The 21,748-nt window shown below is 57.3% G+C and overlaps 7 protein-coding genes across 7 annotated transcripts; 4 read left to right on the forward strand and 3 right to left on the reverse strand.

The window, feature by feature from the left end:
- Window positions 1–1,446: 1,446 nt before the first annotated feature.
- On the reverse strand, window positions 1,447–3,325 carry SPSK_01581 (amyloid beta precursor protein binding protein 1; the record flags this gene model as incomplete). Its single annotated transcript, XM_016728490.1, has 5 exons — window positions 1,447–1,796; window positions 1,871–2,177; window positions 2,243–2,815; window positions 2,887–3,056; window positions 3,133–3,325. 5 exons carry the CDS (start codon window positions 3,323–3,325, stop codon window positions 1,447–1,449), a joined length of 1,593 nt encoding a protein of 530 aa, XP_016589836.1.
- A 564-nt stretch (window positions 3,326–3,889) lies between these two features.
- SPSK_01391 (ribosome biogenesis protein BMS1) lies at window positions 3,890–7,563 on the forward strand (the record flags this gene model as incomplete). The annotated part of the gene is made up of 3 exons (XM_016728306.1): window positions 3,890–3,947; window positions 4,009–4,079; window positions 4,165–7,563. 3 exons carry the CDS (start codon window positions 3,890–3,892, stop codon window positions 7,561–7,563), a joined length of 3,528 nt encoding a protein of 1,175 aa, XP_016589837.1.
- Window positions 7,564–7,804: 241 nt separating this feature from the next.
- On the reverse strand, window positions 7,805–9,402 carry SPSK_01665 (nucleoporin SEH1; the record flags this gene model as incomplete). Its single annotated transcript, XM_016728572.1, has 2 exons — window positions 7,805–9,091; window positions 9,175–9,402. 2 exons carry the CDS (start codon window positions 9,400–9,402, stop codon window positions 7,805–7,807), a joined length of 1,515 nt encoding a protein of 504 aa, XP_016589838.1.
- A 1,170-nt stretch (window positions 9,403–10,572) lies between these two features.
- Window positions 10,573–11,761, forward strand: SPSK_01792 (ras-like GTP-binding protein; the record flags this gene model as incomplete). The annotated part of the gene is made up of 2 exons (XM_016728694.1): window positions 10,573–10,765; window positions 10,881–11,761. 2 exons carry the CDS (start codon window positions 10,573–10,575, stop codon window positions 11,759–11,761), a joined length of 1,074 nt encoding a protein of 357 aa, XP_016589839.1.
- Window positions 11,762–12,846: 1,085 nt separating this feature from the next.
- On the forward strand, window positions 12,847–13,911 carry SPSK_01832 (deoxyhypusine monooxygenase; the record flags this gene model as incomplete). The annotated part of the gene is made up of 1 exon (XM_016728732.1): window positions 12,847–13,911. One exon carries the CDS (start codon window positions 12,847–12,849, stop codon window positions 13,909–13,911), a length of 1,065 nt encoding a protein of 354 aa, XP_016589840.1.
- Window positions 13,912–14,230: 319 nt separating this feature from the next.
- On the reverse strand, window positions 14,231–14,683 carry SPSK_02027 (DNA-directed RNA polymerase I subunit RPA12; the record flags this gene model as incomplete). Its single annotated transcript, XM_016728925.1, has 2 exons — window positions 14,231–14,484; window positions 14,569–14,683. 2 exons carry the CDS (start codon window positions 14,681–14,683, stop codon window positions 14,231–14,233), a joined length of 369 nt encoding a protein of 122 aa, XP_016589841.1.
- Window positions 14,684–15,550: 867 nt separating this feature from the next.
- SPSK_01364 (cohesin loading factor subunit SCC2) lies at window positions 15,551–21,674 on the forward strand (the record flags this gene model as incomplete). The annotated part of the gene is made up of 3 exons (XM_016728279.1): window positions 15,551–15,884; window positions 15,950–16,127; window positions 16,205–21,674. 3 exons carry the CDS (start codon window positions 15,551–15,553, stop codon window positions 21,672–21,674), a joined length of 5,982 nt encoding a protein of 1,993 aa, XP_016589842.1.
- Window positions 21,675–21,748: the final 74 nt, after the last annotated feature.

The following is a 21,748-nucleotide window of genomic DNA, read 5'->3' on the forward strand; positions in this document are numbered from 1 at the left end:
GTCTTTTCCAGAAGGCTCATTTCACTCTATCCCGACGTTACCTGCGATTGCCCACACAGTGAACCTCTCTACCTCTTTATTTTCTCCACATTGTGTGCCCGTGGACCCATCTCAATCAATATCGAAAGCCGCCAGGGGCAGCCCGCCCGTTAATAAGAAGCCGCAAAAGGTCCTTGGCATTTTCTTAAAACAGTATTCGCATATTTCTTTCATTTTTTTCCCTTCAATTCTTTCCCTCCCTCCTTCTCCCCTTTGAAAGTGAGAATACGATTAATGACGCGCATGTCAGAAAAACTTGAGCCACGCTTTCCGGGGATATTCTGTGGTTGAACATCTCGCGACCCACCAAGTCGACGAATGCTTTCTTTCCATAGTTTACAGTTAGTACGATTGATTCACAAGATGGTCTTGATCGAAAGCAAATCGAAATGACACAGTCCACAATACACCGGAAAACAGCCACAGAGTTTTCTGCGTTGGCCTCCAAGTTTACCATAAAAACGGGCAACATTTCCAACCGTCCCTTCCAACCACCAGCCCCTGTATTTGCCTTCTAGAAAACCTGGAGCCGGCCGGATATGACATACAAGGCGACCCTGACCACGAAATGCATGGACCGCACGGCAAACAATGGATAAAAAAAGCCAGAAGGCGGGGGGGACAACCGCAATGCCGAGCCCGAGCACCGGCTCTCGTCCCATCTACCGCTCGTCTCTCGTCCAATTGTTTCCAGTGCTGTCGTTTTTCATCTTCTTTTGTCGTATTCATCTCCCCTCCTCCCCCTCCCTTTGGGCCGTCCACTCACCCGGATTGGGGTGCAGCATCTGCCACGTTTTCCCGCCCGTGATGGTGCCGTGGCTCTGCCGTGTTCTGCCCCGTGTCTGTTCTGCTTTTGGAAGACACTGGCGACGAGAAGAGTGAAGCGAGAAGCGACTAGGGAGACTGCTGAGCGAAATATGTAGGAAAGGCGGACTGCTCCGTCTTGAAGTACGCACAAGACATGCAGACAGTATATAACGTGCGGCCAGGATCTCCTCCCCCCCGGCCAATTGCGCTCTTTTGTTTTATTTTCTCCTCCGCCACGGCGTCTTTCCAACGTACGCAGCCACCCACCATCTCGAACTCGCTTTTAATTTGCCCTCTGCGCGTCTCCCCGCTGTGCCATGCTTCCCTCTCTATACATAACTCGTGAGCAGGGAGAGGGATGCCCATGTCTCCAGGTCGTGGTTCGCTTGCTTTGCCACGAGTCTCCTTTCTTTGATGCAACCATACAGTTAATCCTGTCACTTGTCGCATTTCTCTAATGTGACAAGTATTATTATTTTCTTATTTTTCTTTTCATTTTGTTCTTCTTATAAATCTTTGATCATTGTCATGCCTCCTCGTTATATATCGTGCAGAGAGGAGCCACATGGCGCTGTGCCTTTTTATTCGTGGGCTCCCTTCTTATAAGTGCAGAATCTGGCATCGGCTCGTAATCCCGTCAAAGACGCACGTGTTGTCGATTGGCACGTACTGCTTCGTAATAATCTTAATCATCTCCTGCGCCACCATGCCTCCCGTCAGAGCCGAGACGTTGTGCAGCTCACTGCCGCCCGTCCGGGCCAGCTCCTCGGCAATCTTGGCCACTCGTTCGTTCTGGCTGGCCCCCGGGACAAGTCCGTCAATACCCTTGAGGATGGTCTCCGCGGAGGACGAGGGCGCGTGCGCCGTCGCCTGCAGGGCCAAGTAGATCGGTACCAACGACAGCGGCGCCATTGTGATCTCGACGTTTTCGTCGTTGGCCATTTCGTCTTCTGCACCGTGTTAGCCGTATGGCAAGAGAATGACAACGCGTGAATCAGTGCAATAGGGCCTGTATACTCCGTACCAAACAGTTTGACCAGACGGTTCTCGCCGGGAGGGGTCGCATTGATCAGCTTGACAAACGCAGCGTTCTTGCAGAAGAGATCAACCTCACCCGGATCAATGTCCTTGCCGCCGGGAGCGGCCTGTACCGTCGCCAGCACTTCGGCTGCGTCTTTGCGGGCCTTGGTCTTGTAAATTGTCTGCAGCTTCACATACACTTGGGACGCCGCCTTCATATCGGGGACCTTGCCGGACAGCGGCAGCGCCTGGTGCTTCTCATAAAACTGCTTGACGGCGTTGGCGATAATCCAGAACCCGGACTTCAGCTCCTACTGTGTGTCAGTACTCAGCCAATACCGGACAAGCTTCTAATCAAGACGGACAGGGCGCATACAAATCCTTTTGGCTCGTAGTCAAACACTTCCCGGAGACCGGACGGTACCGATGGCCGGTCAATGTTCCGCAGCACGGCGGCCACAGCCTCGTCAAAGTTTTCCTCGCCACCTTCCGGGTTGTCTTTCCGCGCCGCATCTGCGACGGTCTGCCGGAAAGCCGTCTTCTCTTTGTATGTCGATGGGTTCGCGCCATCATGGGCCTCGCGCCAGCGCTCAAGATAATATAACAGAATGGCAATGTACGGAAGATGGCCATGCTCATGAGCTCCCAGGTCGTCGATGTGACCCGTCAGCTCACGAGCAAACTCGGTCAGCTCCGGCCACGGCGCCAGGAGCCGGAGATCTGTGGCTGCTGTCTCGTCCGGGTGTGTGTCGACAATAGGAAAGGCGCCGGGCAACCGGATACGGAAGTATGAGTAAAAGCCCGCCGAGTGGACTGACACGAGGGGTGTCTTGTGTTTCTCGCCATACGTATCGAGGAGGTCAAGGGTGTCTTGCTGGGCAGGGTGGGCGTAGAGGATCATGGTGAAAGTCGGGGACGTCTCGAGCAGTTCTGACAGGTCGAGGCTTGCCTGAGACAGTCAGTCTGCATCCAAACAGCCGGTACAATTCCTACACATGTCCCGAACCTCCTCCGACATACCTGTGGTTTTGGGTGCCATTCACCCTGGACTTCCGGGTTGAGCTCCTGCAGCAGTTCCGTGCAGCTCTGGGCCCGCGACTTGCCTAGGCTGGCCTCGTCAAGGAAGAAGTTGACGCCCAGATCGGCCTCCTCAACCACCGACTCGTCGTAGATTGTAAACCGGCCGATTCCTGTCTTGTCAGTTTCCACATCCGCCGACCATGTCGCAATGTCGTGCGTACTCCACTCCGCGCACACGCGACCTACCGGGCAGAATGAGGTTCTTCAACGCCTCGACGACCACGGTGCCCCCGCCCGCGTTCAGCACGAGAATGTTGGCCGACTCCAGTGCCGCCTGGCCACTGGCTGCCCACAACCGAAGCTGCCGGTCATATTTCCGCTCTTTTTCGGACGGACCGTGTAGGATGGGAGGCGTCTGGCTTGCCACGATTTCGGTCATTTCGGTGCCGGCGGGGAACAACCGCAGGTTCCTGAGGCACGCGCCGTAGATGGGGTGACGGATCTGGTGGTTGGCGAGATTGTGTATCGATGGCCGTGGATTGTGTGAGCAGATGCAGTTGAATTAGATCGTCGCGTGCTCGCTCTTGCCGTCTGTCAGTTGCTTCAGTTGTCTGAATGGCTAGATTCGTAATACGGCAGGAGCATCACAGCCTGGAGGGGTATACCATTGGTGGGTGCGACAGGTAGGAGCTCTGCGCCTTTCGGAGGTTCCACTGCGCCGCTGATTGGTCAAGGTGGATCCAGGCAGGAAAGCACCAATGACTCCATACAGCGGCCAAAGGCGGTCGCCATGCTCCTTATCGATAAGCGCCTTCCTGCCGTCTGCGATAAGATAGTCTAGAATTTTTTGAGATCGCCCAGTGGACTGAAGCCGCCCGATGCGGTAGGCACAAATTTTCTGCCAGGGCGCTCTTACTCTCGATTTTTCTGCTGCCATCTGACGCCTCTTCCTACACCGAAACCGGCATCACGACCCACGATCCTCGTCAAGTGATGCGGCAAGATGGAAGACCAAGCCCATAAGCCCCATCGCAAGTCGAAGGAAAAGAAGAAGCACTCCGGTGGGTAGTTCTTCCGTTCACTTCACGAGCAGGCGCGACAGACATACTGATTCTTCTCCAGGTCCCAATCCCAAGGCCTTTGCTTTTTCGAATCCAGGCAAGCTTCAAAGAAGTGCCGCCCGGTCCCACGATGTGAGTGCCGCCGAGATGTTCAGAGTACATTGGCATGTTTGGTTTTTCTGGGTGTGCTGCGTGCTAACGCTTTCCTCCTCTTCAGATCAAAGAAAAGCGCCTCCACGTCCCCCTCGTCGACCGTCTTCCCGATGAACCACCACCGCGCCTCGTCACCATTGTCGGCCCGTCCGGCGTGGGCAAGACGACTCTCATGCGCTCCTTGATCCGCCGCTATGCGAAAGAAACCATCACCGACCCGCAAGGCCCCGTGACCGTCGTCACATCCAAGAAGCAGCGCCTGACCTTCCTTGAGTGCCCCAACGAGCTTGAGGCCATGGTCGACGTGGCCAAGGTCGCCGACATTGTCCTGCTGATGATCGACGGCAACTACGGCTTCGAGATGGAGACACTGGAGTTCCTCAATGTGCTGGCCGCCACCGGTATGCCCGGCAACGTCTTTGGCGTTCTCACCCATCTCGACCTGTTCCGCAAGCCGCAGGCTCTCAAGGACGCCAAGAAGCGCTTGAAACACCGCTTGTGGAACGAGCTGTACCAGGGCGCGCATCTCTTTTACCTGTCGGGTGTCATCAACGGCCGCTACCCGGACCGCGAAGTCCACAACCTGTCGCGCTTCCTGTCTGTCATGAAGAACCCGCGGCCGCTCATCTGGCGCAATTCCCACCCCTACGCCGTCATCGACAGCTTCCGCGACGTCACCCACCCCACCAAGATCGAGGAGGACGAGCTGTGCGACCGCTCCATCGCCCTTACCGGCTATTTGCGCGGCACCAACTTTGCCGCCCAGGGCCAGCGGGTACACATTCCCGGTCTGGGGGACTTTACCGTGGCCAAGATGGAGGCCCTGCCCGACCCGTGCCCAACGCCGGCCATGGAGCAGGCCGCGGCCAAAGCGACCGGCAAGACGGGCCGGCGGCGTCTCGACGAGAAGGACCGTAAGCTGTACGCGCCCATGTCGGACCGCAGCGGCCTCAAGATTGATGGCGATGCTGTGTACATCTACCGCGAGAACGGGTTCACGTTCGACAAGGACGCTGTCGGCGTGGAGCGGAACGAGGGCGAGGAGATGATTATCGGTCTGCAGGGCGAGCGCAAGCTGCTGGGTGAGACGGAGGAGGGTGTGCAGCTGTTCTCCAAGGGTCGTCGGATTGTCGCCGAGGAACTCAACTCGGGCCGGAAACAGCAGCGAAATGCGCGTGTGCCTGGCGCGGTCGAGGGCGAGGGCGAAGACGAAGAGTACGGCGATGACGGCTCGTCTGACGGGGAGGGTGCTTTTGCCAACGGCAAATACGGCGAGGAGGACGAAGACGAAGACGACGACGAATTCGATGAGAGCGAGTTCGACGAGACGAAGCTCGGCAAGATGTTCCGTAACAAAGGCGACCGCAATGGCGACAACGACGAAAACGGCGAGACGCTCGAGTTTGCGGACAGTGACTCGGACCTGGGCTCACTGGACGGCGACGAGGGCAACGGCTTTGACGACGACGAAGACGCAGCAATACGGTGGAAGGACAATATGCTGGAGCGAGCACGGAATCTGCACAAGCGGAAACGGCCGTTCCAGGTAAAGGACCTGGCACGGATGCTGTACGACACCTCCATCTCGCTCAGTACGGTCGCCAAGCGCTGGCGGGGCGAAGAGGAGGACGAGGAGGAAGCCGAGGACAATATTGAGGAGGAGGACGATTTCTTCAAGAAGACGGAGGATGCCAACAAGGCCGAAGACGAAGCCGAAGACCGCTCACTCCCCGCGGCCGACAATGACGAGCTCAAGTCCCGTTGGACGCCGGATGCCATTGACGCACTGCGGTCGCGATTCACGTCCGTCAAGTCCAAGAAGAGCGGTGGGGGCGACGATGACGAGAGTGGGTTTGACGACGAAGAGGGCGACGAGGATGAGGACGAGGATGAGAGCGCATTCGGCAGCGACGCTGAGGGCGGCTCGGACAGCGAGGGCGACGGCGACTTTGAGGATCTCGAGACGGGCGAGAAACACGGCCCCCGGAAAGACAAGGACGGCACGGCAGAGGCACCGGAGGACTTTGAGGAGGAGCGCGACAAGAACGCACGGCGCAAGCAAGAACTGCGGCTGCGGTTCGAGGAGGAAGACCGTGAAGGATTGAACAATGCCAAGGCGCAGGCACGGAAAGAGGCCGGCACAACGGCAGACGAGTTTGGCGAAGACGACTGGTACGATGCGCAAAAGTCGCTTATCCAGAAGCAGCTCGACATCAACAAGGCCGAGTACGACGAGCTGGACGAGCGGCAGCGCGTGGCCGTCGAAGGCTTCCGTGCGGGCCAGTACGGCCGCATGGTGCTCGAGGGCGTGCCGGCCGAGTTTGTGCGCATGTTCCAGGCGCGCATGCCACTGATCATGGGCGGCCTGACCGCGACAGAAGACCGCTTCGGCTTCCTGCAGGTGCGCATCAAGCGCCACCGCTGGCACAAGCGCATCCTCAAGACCAACGACCCGCTCATCTTCTCGCTGGGCTGGCGGCGGTTCCAGACGATGCCCATCTACAGCATCTCGGACTCGCGCACGCGCAACCGCATGCTCAAGTACACACCCGAGCACATGCACTGCTTCGCGCAGTTCTACGGCCCGTTTGTGGCGCCCAACACGGGCTTTGTGTGCTTCAAGAACTTCTCGGCGGCGGCGCCCATCAACCAGCAGGGGCTGCGCATCGCCGCGACGGGCAGCGTGCTGAGCGTGGACGAGTCGACGGAGATTGTCAAGAAGCTCAAGCTGACGGGCGTGCCGTACAAGATCTTCAAGAACACGGCCTTCATCAAGGACATGTTCAACTCGGCGCTCGAGATTGCCAAGTTTGAGGGCGCGGCCATCAAGACGGTGTCGGGCATCCGCGGCCAGATCAAGCACGCGCTCAAGCAGGAGGGCGCGTTCCGCGCGACGTTTGAAGACAAGATTCTGCTCAGCGACATTGTCTTCTTGCGCGCGTGGTTCCCAATCAAGCCGCACCGCTTCTACAACCCGGCCAACAACTTTATCGGGTGGCAACCGATGCGCCTGACGGGCGAGATCCGGCGCGACGCGGACATTGCCACGCCGCAGCAGCGCAACAGCCAGTACCGCGAGGTCGTGCGCCAGGAGCGGCACTTCAACACGCTCAAGGTGCCGCGCCAGCTGGCGGCGTCGCTGCCCTTCAAGTCGCAGATTGTGCAGACCAAGAAGCAGAAGAAGACGACGTACATGCAAAAGCGCGCGGTGGTGGTCGGCGGCGAGGAACGCAAGGTGCGCAACCTGCTGCAGAACCTCACGACGATCCGGCGCGATGTCACGCAGAAGCGGGCGGCCAAGAAAGAGGAGAAGCGCGCCGAGCATCGCCAGAAGGTGGCGGATGCAGAGGCGAAGCGCGCGGAGCGTGAGAAGCGCGAAACGAAAGAGTTCTGGAGCCGCGAGGGCAAGAAGCGGCACATGCAGACGGAGGGCGGCGGTGGCGGCAAGCGTCGGCGTGGTTAACGGGTAAAGAGGATGTGGCTCAGCCATGTCAACAGCATATTCCCAGTTGAAATAGTCGGCAGCGTGAAATTCCTGTATAGTATTTATTCACATTTTGTTTTCTTGCCTTTACATTTACATTTGTTCATAGTCATTTCGGCCCTTGCGGGAGTTTACTCATATTATCAAAAAATAGAAGGCATATTCACCACATTATATCGTACAACTTGGCCATGTAAGAGAAAAACCGCCCCAACTCCTGTCATGGAGCCGCCATGCGCATCTTCATGACTGTCAACTCTGAACTCCGTGCCCACGAGCCGTCTGGTGTCTGTCGATAGCACAGAAGCTTGCCGTCGTCGCCCACGCTGCCCAGGATCTGGCCATCGTCGTCAAAGGACACACGCCACACGGGTGTCCGGTGGTTTTCCAGCTTGGATAGTTCGCGCACCGTGTGCCGCACCTGTCCAGCCTCGCCCGTCCAGTGGCGGTCGCCAGCTGCTATGCCGCCGCCGTGTGTCGAGGCGTCTGGGATGGGCGGCAGTCCCGAGAACGACGTCGCCGTTGAACTGATTGCGCTGCTGTTCCCGTGCGGGTCGAGCAGCGTGCCACCCGTCTCGTCCGAGGCGCCTGCGTCGGGGACCAGGTCGCGTGTCGTGGAGGACAGCGACGAAGCCACAGAGGCGGGCGTCGACAACGAGCTGGGCCCGGCGGGTGTTGTGGAGCCGGACGCCGCCGCCGCTGCCGTGATCAGGCCGCCCGACGACGACCCGGGCTTGCCGTCGCGCTTCCGCCGTGCGTTGACAATGTTGGAGCCACCGCCGGCCCCGTCGCCGGTCTTCACTACGATATCGTGCGCCGCCCACGTCTTGCCGTCCTCGTTGGCTGAGAAGGGCGTGTCGAGGCGCACAACACGCACATAGCCGTCTTGGCACGCCGTCGCAATAATGTCGTATCCCCGGAAGTTGCCTGGGGCCCACGCAATGTCGCGCACCAGCCCGCGGTGGCCCTTGACCTCGGCGGCAAGGTAAAATGCGCGGCCCATACCCTGCAAGCCGTAGGACGTCGTCGTGATGGGCCGTGTTCGGTAGATCTTGACCGCGTCCATGGCCGCCACCACAAGGCTCAGCGAGTCGGCGCGCACGCCCGCCCGCAGCGCCGTAAAGCACGGCTCCGGATTCGGGTCGAACTGCACCCGGAAGCTCGCCTCCTCGCCGCGGGCTGGCTTCGGACAGACGCGCAGCTCGTCGACGTTGGCGTAGTTGGAGAGGTTCTCGGGCACCTCGTTCTCCAGGACGGTCAGCGTGCCATCGGCCGCGAGCAGAGCCAAGTACGTGTGCCGCGTCTCGTCGTTGTGCTTCATGGAAAACGACCGGTACGGCGACCGAGGCGACCGTGTCTCAAAAGCGGCCTTTGCATTACCTTTGGCACGCTGGCTGAAGCGCCGGCCGGGCGCCGCTGCTGGGTCCTCGGTCCACAGCTTGAAGCGGCCCTCGATGCCCATAGACGCCAGCAGGTTGGGATAGATGGTTGGCGGCAGCCATTGGAGCTGATTTTTTTTTAAAAAAAATGTTGTTAGACTATGCTTCTGGAACCCGATGCAAAAACCCCGTTTCCGATCACGAAACTTACGTCCAGAATCTCGCCGCCGTGGGCGCCCCAGTTGTCGCACAGCCGCCACATGCCGTCGCGGTGGCGGTTGAACACGCGGATCTTGCCGTCAACGGAGCCCGTCGCGCAGCGGTCGCCATAGGCATTGAATGCGACCGCCTGGACGAGGTCCTGGTGGCCGTGTTTCATGATAATCTCGAACCGCGCCTGGTCGTCGAGCACCGGCGGCTCGCCCTGCGGCGCGGGCATGATGTCGGTTTCCGGGCGGCAGACAGAGCAGCCAATACAAAAGCAAAAACAGCGAAAAGAATAGAGGGACAACGTACGTAGGCGCGGTCGCGGCTGTGCTGGGTGAGGGAGGTGACGTCGTCTGGCGGTGATGCGATTTGGTGTGAATGCGTGAGATGCGGTCATCCGATCAACCAAGCTGCAAGCTACTTCCTGCTGTGCATCACGGGGCATTAGCGGTTGCAGCTTCGGCAGGCGTTAGTGGGGCACTGCGCTTATGTCGCGCCGCTATGCTGCTGCAGCTGTGACTGGTGTGGGCGTGCGACAGCAGTGTGGTAGCGCCTGCAAAACAGTGCAGCCATGCGCCGCATTTCTCCAACGCCTGCTCTTTCCTCTCATAGGTCTATTTAGCCTTGCTGCATTTGCTCCTTCCGGCAATCTGAAGGCCGCTCCTTCCCTTTTCAATGGGAGAATGGCTATCGCAGCATGGGCCTTCTGTTTGTGGCAACTCTTGATTCTCGTTGGCAGTTGCCCCTTTTGTCCGTATCTCCTTCTTTTGTCACAAAGCACTGACGCCGTTGCATCTTCCGTTGAATGTGCCGCATGTTGTCCAATTTGCATCGTCAGTATCACGCAATGTCGCGAATGTCGGTCTACTACTGAAAGGTTGGGCCACCAGATGGGAGATCGAGGTCAGGCTAACCTCGCAAACTGTGGCCAAAACACCACCAAAACAAGGCCCGCTTAGACAAAATCGCGACAGCCCAAACGTACAGCCTCGTCCGAAAGAAGAAGTCGCGCCTCACGCCGAACTGCTCTTTCCCACCCCCTTTCCCTTGTGTCACGCTCCTTCTCTCCTTAGGCTGTGAAGTCCTGGCTATCCCGTGCCCGTCGCTTCCTTCTTTGAACTTGCATTTGGGCGTCGTTTGCCTCAAGACGCAACTTCCCCTCCATTGCATGTCCTCTCACCTTACCCGCGCCTTCTCCACCACTTGCCAGGGGTCCTTCCACCTCCACTTACTCCTTTCCCTGGACACTGTTCCATATTGATTGTTTCTTTTCATTCCCCTTTTCGTCGATTGTCGACGCCCCTCCTTTCCATCGTCTCTTCCCGTTCCCTCTATATCCTACGGCCTCGTTCTTTGTCTCGCGTCCACGACAGCTTCCACGCATCCCCCCCGGTCGTCGACAATGTCCTCGCTCGAGGCCAAGATCGTCGTCGTGGGCTCCCAAGGCGTCGGCAAGACGTCGCTTGTGACGCGTTTTTGCAAAGGACAGTTCGACCCATCACAGGTCACGTCGACTGTCGGCGCCAGTTTTCTCACAAAGCGCGTCGTCGACTCGGACTCGGATACGGTTGTCCGTCTGCAAATATGGGACACAGGTCGGTGCTGCATGTTGGGATTTTTTTTTATTTTTTATGTTTACATTATGTTTGACGCGTTTTTCCCGTTTTTGTTCTGACATATGAAATATGAAAACTTACATGCTCTTCCTAGCCGGCCAGGAACGCTTTCGCTCCATCTCCCGTCTCTACTACCGCGGCGCCAACGCCTGCATCCTCTGCTATAGCATCACCGACGCCAACTCCTTTGCCGAAATGGGCATCTGGCTGACGGAGTTACGCCGTAACCTTCCCTCCGACATTGTTCTCCACGTTGTCGGCACAAAGGCCGACATTGTCGCCAGCGATCCGTCCAAACGTGAGGTGCCTTTTGAACGCTGCATCGCCTATGTTGCCGAGAACCTTGCCCCCGGGATGAGCAGCACACCACCACCCACCGCCGGCGGGCTTGTCAGCAGCATGCTGACAGGCAATACAGGCGGCTTCTCCGGGCCGGCACCTGGAGCGGGTGGGTTTGCTGGTGCTGCATCTGGTGCCGGTGCCTCGTCGAGCGGTCCAACACCAAATCCAACCCCCTTTTCCCCGCCCGAACCTCGCAGTCCGAGCTCGAAACGCAGCTCGGGCTTCTGGGGCCAGGAAGCTGGCTGGGACGCGTGCCACGAAATATCCGCGGAGAGTGGTGAGGGCGTCGAGGAGGTGTTTCGCGTCGTCACGCGCAAGCTCGTCGAGCAGAACCGCAAGATGCAGCAAGCCTTGTTAGCCGCAGCGTCAACCCCCGGTGGCCCTCCGTCCATGGCTGGTGACGGCAGCTACGGATCTGCCAGCGGCGGCGAGAGCAGTCACGGCTATGGCTATGGTGGGGGCTACTTTGATGGCAACAACCCGCGCGGAAGCTTCCGAGTGGGACGCGACCGCCGCAGCTGGTTGTTTGCCCCGGGCTTCTCGCCAGAGGTGTCCATCGACCCGAATGGCACCAACGCCCCCGGTGAGCCGCCACGAAACGACAGCGCACTGCAACGGCGCAAATGCTGTTGATTCTCCCGATGTGTCGTCTGGATATTTTTTTGTTCACCTTCCTCGTTACAGTCCGGGCCCAGTGGCTCCTTGTGTGTAATATTTTGGCTACCAGCTGCGTGACCTGTTTGCATCTTCATCGTCCTGGGAAGTCTCGCGGCCTTTGTATGGTATGTTATCTCCTTTCGGGCTTGATTTATTGTTCATTGCATTTCCCTCGGTTGTCTGCGTTGCGTGTTTCATAATTCTGCATTTCTCGCATTTTCCTCTTGTCATATTTTTGGATCACGAACATCATGGGTGTATGGATAATGGTTTGCATACGGAGCTGTATTGGGTCTCCTACGAGTGTACAGTTAATGGGCGATATTTGGTTTGTTTTCTCTCCCATTTTTATCAATTTATTTTCTTTTCCCAAGGACGTTTTGCTATCCATTTGTTTTCCGCATGTCTTATTCCATCTGCCAATCTCAAGGGATGCATGCCGATCCTTATGCGGCACGCGTGGCACAACATCACGCGCAACCCTCACACGGCCACACAAGATTGCATCTGAACCTGAAAGCCGCCACGTTGTATCCGACAGCCGAAGTATTTTTCCGACTTTGAAAACTACAGAATTCGACAGTACAGCCAAGTGGCGCCTTGTTACAAATCGATACAGACTTTTTGCTTTTTTCGGCTCGCTTCTAGCTGCGGATTGTCATACAATGCAGATATTTAAAACACCAGAGCGCACCATGCAATGGTCGGAATAACAGAAAACCACTTTGAGGAAAGATTGTATCCGTTCCGTCTTGTTGATTCTCTAACTAGGTCTTCGCGCTGGTGATGCTAAAACGCGTAGTCGATAAAGGCTTATCTTATCTAATCGCCACGCACCCCACCTAAAAACAATGTTTTGCCCCTCCGACCAGCGAATTTTACTGTCATATTCCGGCGTTGCCAGATTTTATAGCGCCCATCCATTGCCTATTCGAGTCGTGTTAGACCTGCTGGACAATAAAAAAAACTTATCGCGAGAAAGAACGACACAGCAAGTATTTTCATATCTCGGATTTTTGATCACGACCACCGACGAACAATCGACCTCTTCAATATCCATAATGACGGCCGCAGCTGATCAGTCCGAGGCCCTGGTCGCGGCCGATGCGACTGTCCTTTCCCTACGCAAGTCTCTTTGCGACGAGACGACCCCCCTCCCCATACGCTTCCGAGCCCTCTTCTCCCTTAAGCATCTGGCCAAGCAGGCTACGGAAGGTACTGGTGACCGCGGTATCGACCTGCCTGCTGCCAAGGCTGCCATCGACGCCATTGCCGCTGGATTCACGTCTCCCTCGGCACTTCTCAAACACGAGCTCGCCTACTGTCTTGGCCAAACGGGCAATGCTGCCGCCGCCGCACCACCCTTGCGCGATGTCCTTGCCGACGTGAACGAAGACGCCATGTGCCGCCATGAGGCCGCCGAGGCCCTTGGTGCCCTTGGCAACGCCGCCGACCTTGAGCTGCTCCGGCAGTACCGCGATCGTGAGGGCGAAGAGGTTGTCGTGCGCGAGACCTGCGAGATTGCCATCGACCGCATCGAATGGGCCAACTCGACCCAGCGCGCCCAGGAGCACCTGCGCCCGAGTGACTTTGCGTCTGTCGACCCGGCGCCGCCGATGGCGCAGAACGCCGCCGACCAAGAGGCCGCCGCACAGACCGTCGAGGTCCTGGAGAAGGACCTGATGGACATCACGCTGCCGCTGTTCCGCCGCTACCGCTCCATGTTCACCCTGCGCGACCTGGCTTCGCCGCCCGACCTGCCGACGGCCGTGCCGGCTGTCCAGGCCCTGGCCAAGGGCTTCGCCGACACGTCGGCGCTCTTCCGCCACGAAATTGCATTTGTGTTCGGCCAGCTGTCGCACCCGGCGTCGATCCCTGCCCTGACCGCCGCGCTGAGCAATGTCAACGAGGCCAGCATGGTGCGCCACGAGGCGGCCGAGGCACTCGGCAGTCTGGGCGACGAGGAGGGCGTCGAAGATACTCTGAAGCTGTTCTTGCACGACAAGGAGAAGGTGGTGCGCGAGAGCGTCATTGTGGCCCTAGATATGGCCGAGTTTGAGCAGGGCGGCGAGGCTGAGTACGCTCTGATCCCTGAGGCCGCGCCGGCCGCGGCGACAGCTGCGTAACAGAAGAGTTTGCAGTCAATTTTCTATGGTCATGTGTTTGTCTTTTGTGTATTCTTCTGAATTTCACAGCAAATTGGAGGAATAAAAGTTTTCGAGATATCATAATCTGTAGCGTGTATATCTGATTTTCTAATGGAGTTTCTATTGTCATCGTTACCATCTTTCGTTCTATCTATTATACAATCGTGGGTAAAATGGGTATCATTAAATAAAGGCTTTCCAACAGGGTGCTCCGCAAACGGAAGCGCGGAGAGGGACGACATGACGCAACGAATCCGCGCGTATGTCGCGTCCGTGTCTTCTCGTCCAGATCCCCCACTCAGTTGTTCTGCGACCATCTGAAGCCACAGTCACAACGGAAGAACACTGTCGAACCTTCGTCGGCACCACGGATCTGCGCAGTCGTAAAGCGCACTTCGGTGCGACCGCACTTGGGGCACGTCTCGTTCGTCGTGGCCTCGCCATTGACCTTGTGTTTCTCCACGACCTGAACCGAAGACAATTTCTGGCGCAGCGGCGAGGGGAAGTCCTTTGGTTTGGACTCGGTCAAGATCGTCTTGGCGGAAGAGGTGTCTAGTAAAGCGAGTCAGTGACAGAGTCCCTCACACATGATTGGCATCGCACGAATGTCCTATTTTCGCCTCGAGACCATCATACCTCTGTTTTCGGCACCACAGCAGCGGCACACGAGCAGGTTGCGGTTGGACCCCGTGGACAAAGGCAGGATGTTACCACAGTCGGTGCAGAACACCAGCGATCCTATGGAAGCCATTGTGATTGATGGGGCTATGAAAACGTGTTAAAACTCGGTCTACTAGTGCTTAGAGTAGAGGAGATCCAGTTCGTGGTTATCGTCGAAATCGCTGTTGCGTCCGTGAAGCAGAAGCTCGGAAAAGGAAATGTCCAGTGAGAGATGCTTGATCTCGAAAGGACTTTTTTTCTGCCGTATCTAAATTTTATACATAGTACGACATGCTCTTTCCGCCTTTCACCAAAAGTTTGGTCTCCACAAATTTGGGTAGCATCGATTATGCACGGACCACTCTGCCGCAGCTGCACAGTGGTGACCCACACGAGGCCCACTATTGGCTGGCTCCTGCCTTTCCAACCCCATGCCGCGCAGTGAGAGTCTAGCGCGCTCATTCGCTGGAACAGCCCCTTCCACCCCCAACTTTGGCCCATGCTCGGCCCCGTCTGTACACTACAGTTCACAACAACTCCCGGACGTTGTTTCTCGGTTTCCTCCCTTTGACAATCCACCAGCCAGCAATCCTGCCTCTGCCATCGGAGCATCGAAATCGCAACTCATTGACCGGGAAAGACGTTACTTGACTTTGCACGTCATTCCTTTGGTAGACTTACGCTCCTTTACCCTCCTCCGACAGGCCGCGACGGTTTGCTCTTTCCTGTTTCACCAAATTGTTGCGCCGGCAAACACGACGACCTTTGCTCCTTCCTTAAAGGCCGGCAGCCTCCTTCCATCAACGTTTGTCCGTAACGCGGCCATTGAAGACGCTGCGTCAAGCGAACGCCGCGCCCCCGTCGCCCTTTCCCTCCTCGGCCGCCGACGCCTTCCATCCTACCACACCACATATAGTCGCACCTGCCATGCGCGGCGGGTTGCGCAGTCGCTCCTGCCATGGCCGACCCCAGGATCCTGCTCGGCGAGCACCATGAGCCTCAACAGAATGGATTTCAAAACGGCAGCGGGGGCATCGACCCCAGCATGTTGCTTCTCAATCCCAATCCTCCACTTCCCCAGCTACCCAAGGCCGAACCGCTCGCCATCTCCATCTCCGCCGCCTCGTCATCGTCGGCCAACACGATCTCGCCGTCGGCCCTTTACCACACACCAGTACCCGCACTCCCGCCGCCGCCGTCGTCCTCCGGCCCGCAGAAGTTCATGCGCCCCTTTGCCTTTGGGGAAGCGCTCCCATATTCGCCTTTCACCTCCATCTCACCTTTGGAAACGCGTGCGTCTCCCCAGTCCCGCTGTTTACACTGTCTTTATGGGCGGTTCATTGACTAGTTTGTGCAGGCATCATTCCGATCCCCACTCTGGCAGCGAAGGCGGCTTCCAACGAACTGTCACAGCTTGTCTCGCAGCAAGAGTTCAATACGTTGAACAACAATGCGTTTGGTCAGGCTGCTTCTTTAACAGGACGCAGCGTGGACGACCTGCACCAGCTCCTAGCCAACAGCAGGGTACCTCAGTTGTATGTCTCGGCTGCTCCCTCTTTCTCTTCGGTGTCCCTTCACTGCTTGAGATCATCCCCCTTCTAACACATTGCAGCAACTTCAAGCCATTACCTCAAGCAAGTGGAAGCGATTCAAACGGTGCGGCGCCGGCGGACCCATCGACACCGAACCCTGCATCGAACTTGAAGCCCATTACGAAGGCCGTGTTTGAGAAAGCCAACGTCCCCTTCCGCTACCCGAGCCCAGAGTCTCCGAGCAAGCCGCCGCCCACCAACGGCAGCACCCCACAGGCATCCGCGACTCCCACCACCAAGTCTACTCCGACCAAAAGGTCGGGCACGTCGTCAAAAGCAAAGGAGAGTGCTGTCGGTAACGGCAACACCGCCACCAGCAACGGCGTGGCGGCCGACACCACTTCACTCAACGCACAGGCGCACTCGCAAAATAGTATGGCCAAGATTGAGATTAGCATTCCTTCACTTCCACCATCTTATGCCGCGGACGCCATTGTTGTTGACGACAGCCCCATCACCGCTACACCGCCGACAAATGGGCTGGATGCCCCAGTGAAGACCGAAAATATCACGGCCGCTCCACATTCGGTACCAAAAGAGACTCCCGTGCCCATCCCGGTTCCGAAAAACGAGACCCCAATAAAGCCCCCCACCACAGGACAAGATACCAAGGGCGCAATATCGATTGAGCTTGCAGCTGGGCCCAATTTCAACCCGCAAGACTATCAGGTTGTAGCGGACCTCCCCGACGACAACGCACAGGACTTCTTTAGCGACTTGGACCAGCGTCAGAGAGCAGAAGCCGCCTTCCAGGAGCTTCTACGTCTTTTCCAGGACATTTTCGAGGCTGAGATGAATGTGAACAAGCAGCCTGGGAACGCCCCTCTCATTTCCTTGACTGCAGACGATGAGCCAACGCTTACCGACCATGCCTTGAGAAAAGCGCAGAGCACGATGCAAAAGGCCATCACTTTGGGCTGCTTTGCAGACGTACCCATCGATGATCTTCTACACTTGCAGCGCCTCTGTGACGGCGCCTTACGTCATGCTCTCAGCCTCGATCTCAAGCTCAGCACGGAAGCGACCGAGTCTGAAGTCGACGAGTGGGTCACCCTGCTGCGTTTTGCCGATACGGGCCTCCGAGCCGCTCGCCTGTCACTCAAGATTATGTCTGGTGGCCGCGAAGACAAACAGTTGTACTCTGAGAATGTCATCCAGTCGGCCGTCGACCTGTTCAAGGTTGTCATGGACAATGCCGTGGTGCCGATTGCAGAGCTGCGCAGCTCTGGTCCCCTGGAGCGGCGGTTCAAGCAGCTGTCGTCGTACAAGAAGGCCATCTCGCCTCTCTTCATGGCTGCACAGCGTCTGTTCTCTGGCATGACGACACTTGTTCAGGCGATCGACTTGTCTGAGCTGGTCATCAACTCGCTCGAGTTCTGCGCTTCGCACCTTATCTTTGTCGAAAACGCGCATACCGAGCGCGACTCCGTCCTGGGTGTTCAAGCCTTTGACGGCCTGCGCCTAGCAGCCATGGATATGCTGTCGCAGATATTTGTCAAGAAGCCCGTGCAACGCCGTGGTATCTTTGACGATATCCTCACTTCCCTCGAGAAGCTACCTGTTGGAAAGCTGAGTGCCAGACAGTTTAAGCTTGCAGACGGCAAGAGCATCCAACCAGTATCGGCCCTCATCATGCGCCTTGTGCAAGCCAGTGCTGGGCGCGTGGCTGAGAAGGAAAAGTCGTCGTCTGGAATCGTCGACGAAGTTATGGAAGACGGCGAAAAAGCCGAGATTGAAGCCGAGGAGTCCAACCAAGCACCCAGTGCGCCCGTGGCTACCATCACATCGGAAGAGCAAGGTGCTTATGAGCACGAACTTTCGATTGCCGAGCTGACGGACGCCGCATCGCCCCTGAACAGCACGGCGTACGTACACGCCAAGTACGTTATCAAATTCATCGTTGAACGGGCGCAGATGTCGTCCAAGTCAGCCGACACCCCATACCGCAACCTCTTAGACCTGTTTGTCGAGGACTTCACAGCATGTCTCGAGACCCCTGACTGGCCGTCTGCAGAGCTTCTTCTTCGTCTTCTGATGATGGCCATGTTCAAGCTCACAGAAAACGACAAGGTCCCGGCCCCTGTGAAAAACATGGCTCTGGAAGAGCTTGGTGTCATCGGAGCGGCTCTTGCAAAGTTGCGGTCAACCATCCACCAGTCTGCAAACTCGCCGGAGAATACGGGTCCTGACGAGCTGGACCGCCTGTTGTCGGACCTGGCTGGGGCAGCACTAGGCGACAACCCCCCAGCTGAAGAGTTCTTAGCTTGGAAGGGACCCTTCTCTCCCGCCTTGGAATACCTCGAAGACCGGAGTTCACAGGACCCTCACTTGCGGGGCGCCATTTCTTACACTGTAGCAGACTGGGCTGCTCGGGTCTGCCGTCTGTACTCCACACGTGCCGAGGCTGCAGCCGCAGCTGCCGCTGCCGCAGCGGCTGAGGCGGCGGCCGCTGGTGACGAGGGCGAGGGCAATGACAGCGTCAAGGCGCGGGACAACCGCGTGCTGGAGCGGCAAAATAGAGATCTTGGCAGAATCGCCTACCGACTCCGTGTCATGATCGAGGACAACCGTGGAGTGGCCGGTAACCGGGCCTTCAAGGGTGTTACCGCGGCACAGGCAAAGCTCTCCTATGCCATTGTTGCTCTGAGATCGCCACTAGGCGGCTCCTTCAACGATATCATCAACATCCTAGCAATGGGTATGGGCAGCGACCAGGCCACCGTCCGCAGCAAGAGTCTGAAGAGTATCACAGAAGTTCTTGAGACGGACCCGTCAATTTTTGACAACCCAGCGTCGATTGTCGGTCGTCTCATCCGCGAATGCTGCGCCGACTCGTCGGTACAAGTACGAGACTCTGCACTGGGTTTGGTCAGCCGCGCTATCATCCTGCGGCCAAACCTGGAGTCTACTATGATCAAGACCGTCATCGATCGTTTCCTGGACTCAGGTGTCGGTGTCCGCAAGCGTGCCATCAAGATTGCGCGAGACGTCTATTTGCGGAACCATTCCAAGGAAATCCGCAGTGATATTGCGAACGGCTTGCTTCACCGCATTCAGGATCCTGACGAGGGCGTCCGGGACTTGGCACGGCAGACAATCGAAGAAGTCTGGGTGACGCCTTTTGCAGAGACGGTCGCTGCCAGCGCGGCCGGTACGGAGACCACTGCCGAAAAGTCATCGTTGACTGAGCATGTCATTCTGATTCTGCAAACGGTGAAAAACGGGTCGATCACCCCCATCCTCGACAGAGTCTTTCAAACCATCCTGTCGCCCACGGCCAAGGCGGCGACGGCGAACTTTGATGTCTGCAAACGTTTTGTCGCAATCATGTGCGACCTTGCCGACAACCCCGACAGTGACGATCCATCTATACCATCTGGAAACGAGGCACTCCAACTGATGATGATCTTTGCCAAAGCAGACCCGCGCCTCTTTACCTTTGAGCAGATCCGCCTCTTGAAGTCGCACATTGTCAACGTGAAGAACGTCAAGACTGCTCAAGACATGGCGACAGCCCGCGCTGTCGTTGTCATTTACAGCCGTGTCCTTCCACAACTGTCAAGCGTGATGAAGCCGTTCTTGGAGGAGATTAGAAGTAACCTGCTACCGAGCGTTGTCGCGGTCAGCAGAACACTCCTGGACGACGTGATGGGGTGTATATGGGTGGTCAGTGTCCTCCTGAAAGACCCAAAACCGCTCGTGCGTGTTGTCATTTCAGCCATCCGCGGCGTAGTCAATCAAGAGAAGATGACGGACAACGATTCGGACTTTGACAAGAAGGCGAAGAGATTCTTGCGCTACGCGCTGATTGTTGGCATGGCGGGTAAGCATTGCGATTTCGACAGCGAGATCGAGACCTTCCGGGCGCAGTTCCCGTCGTACAACTTCTCCTCCGTGTCGAAGCTCATGGTTGATACGCTCTGCCCGATTTCGATCCCGCCATGGCCCCTCGCTATCCGGCGCATCGCCCTGGACGCAATGGGTCTGATTTGCCAGTCATGGCCGCGCAACTTTGTGGAGAAGAACGTCTATACATCGTTCCACATTGCATTCAAGCAGCAAGACCCCAGCCTGGAGGTCAAAATCATGCAATCATTAAAGGAGTTCCTCACAAAGGAGGAACTGCGGTCCGAGACGGGATCTGATCCCAAGGCGCAGAAGGCGGCTGCACGCAACGATGTTGGGAAGTCGGCCCGTGTTGGCGAGGGTGCTGGTAAGAAGAGACAGCTCACCGTCATGGGCGGCACAAATCACGATGATGTTGCAAGCGCGACGACACAGCGGTTTATGGGTGACATTACACGCATTGCGCTTGGCTCGGTCAGCGAAGAAGCATATTTGGCTGCCGAGATACTTGCCAGCATTAGCCGGCAAGGTCTCGTGCATCCCAAGGAGACAGGTGTGACAATGATCACCTTGGAGACATCGACCATGCCGAAGATGGCCGAACTAGCGTATCGGGAGCACCGTGCACTGCACAACAAGTACGAGACAGTGTTGGAGCGTGAATACGTCAAAGCCGTGCAGACTGTGTTCCAGTACCAACGAGATGTCATCAACGACACCCGCGGCGCCACGACGGAACCGTTCACATCCAAGCTGCACCATCTGATGGACGTCGTCAAAGACAGCAAGTCCAAGAACCGCGGCCGGATGCTGGAGAAGATGTGTGGCCAAGTCGACTTTGAACCGAACAAGCTGGACGTGTCTGAGGAGACACCGCATCACCTTGAGTTTTCTCGCTTCGTTATTGAAAATATGGCGTTTTTCGAATTTGTCACCGTGGCCGAACTCCAGTCGCTCGTCTCAACCATGGAAAGGATCGTCCACACAACGGGTGTGACCATCTCACAAACTATTGAGACAGACATTTTCGATTCGACTGGTGGTCAACAGGAGACGCCCGTTGTCCCTGACGGCACCGAGGGGGGCGAGACGTCAGCACCAGCACCAACCGGGCCAGCCCTCCGTCCTGGCCTCGCTCCCCGCCGCCTGAAGCAGATTGCCACCGGGTGTATGGTGCTGCTCTGCCTGTGGGAGGCTCGTACGTTCCTGTGCCGGCAGTACGGCCTCAAGCGCGAAGGCAACAAGGCCAAGGGCGCCGGGCGCGACTTGACGCGTGCTCCGACCAAGGTCCAAGGCATAACGGCCGACAAGTTCTGGGAGGAGATGAGCTCGATTATGAAGGGACTCGACTCCGAGGCGCTCATGGCCGCCCGCTGCAAGGCCTTTGTGGAGCTGCTGACGGTCGACTCCGACTTTAAGCTCGAAGAAGACGATGGCAACGGCATGGACGACGACGACCCGGCAACGCCCAGTGGCGGTGAAGACGACGCTGGCCGCGAGCGTGGCCGGAAGCGCAAGGGCGGCAGCACACCGGGCGGACGCAAGAAGCGGCAACGGTCGAGCTCACAGCAGCCCCGCAAGAGAGGCCGGCCAAGGAAGAGCGCCGGTCTCGACGAGGATGGCGACGGCGAATTTGATTTCTAAACGAGGAGAAGCCAAAAACGATGTGTTTTATCGAATAGAGTCGGATGCCCGGGCTAGACAAAGTGGAGGATCAA

This window comes from Sporothrix schenckii (assembly GCF_000961545.1).
Source record: "Sporothrix schenckii 1099-18 chromosome Unknown Cont42, whole genome shotgun sequence".
Taxonomy (NCBI): Eukaryota; Fungi; Ascomycota; class Sordariomycetes; order Ophiostomatales; family Ophiostomataceae; genus Sporothrix; species Sporothrix schenckii.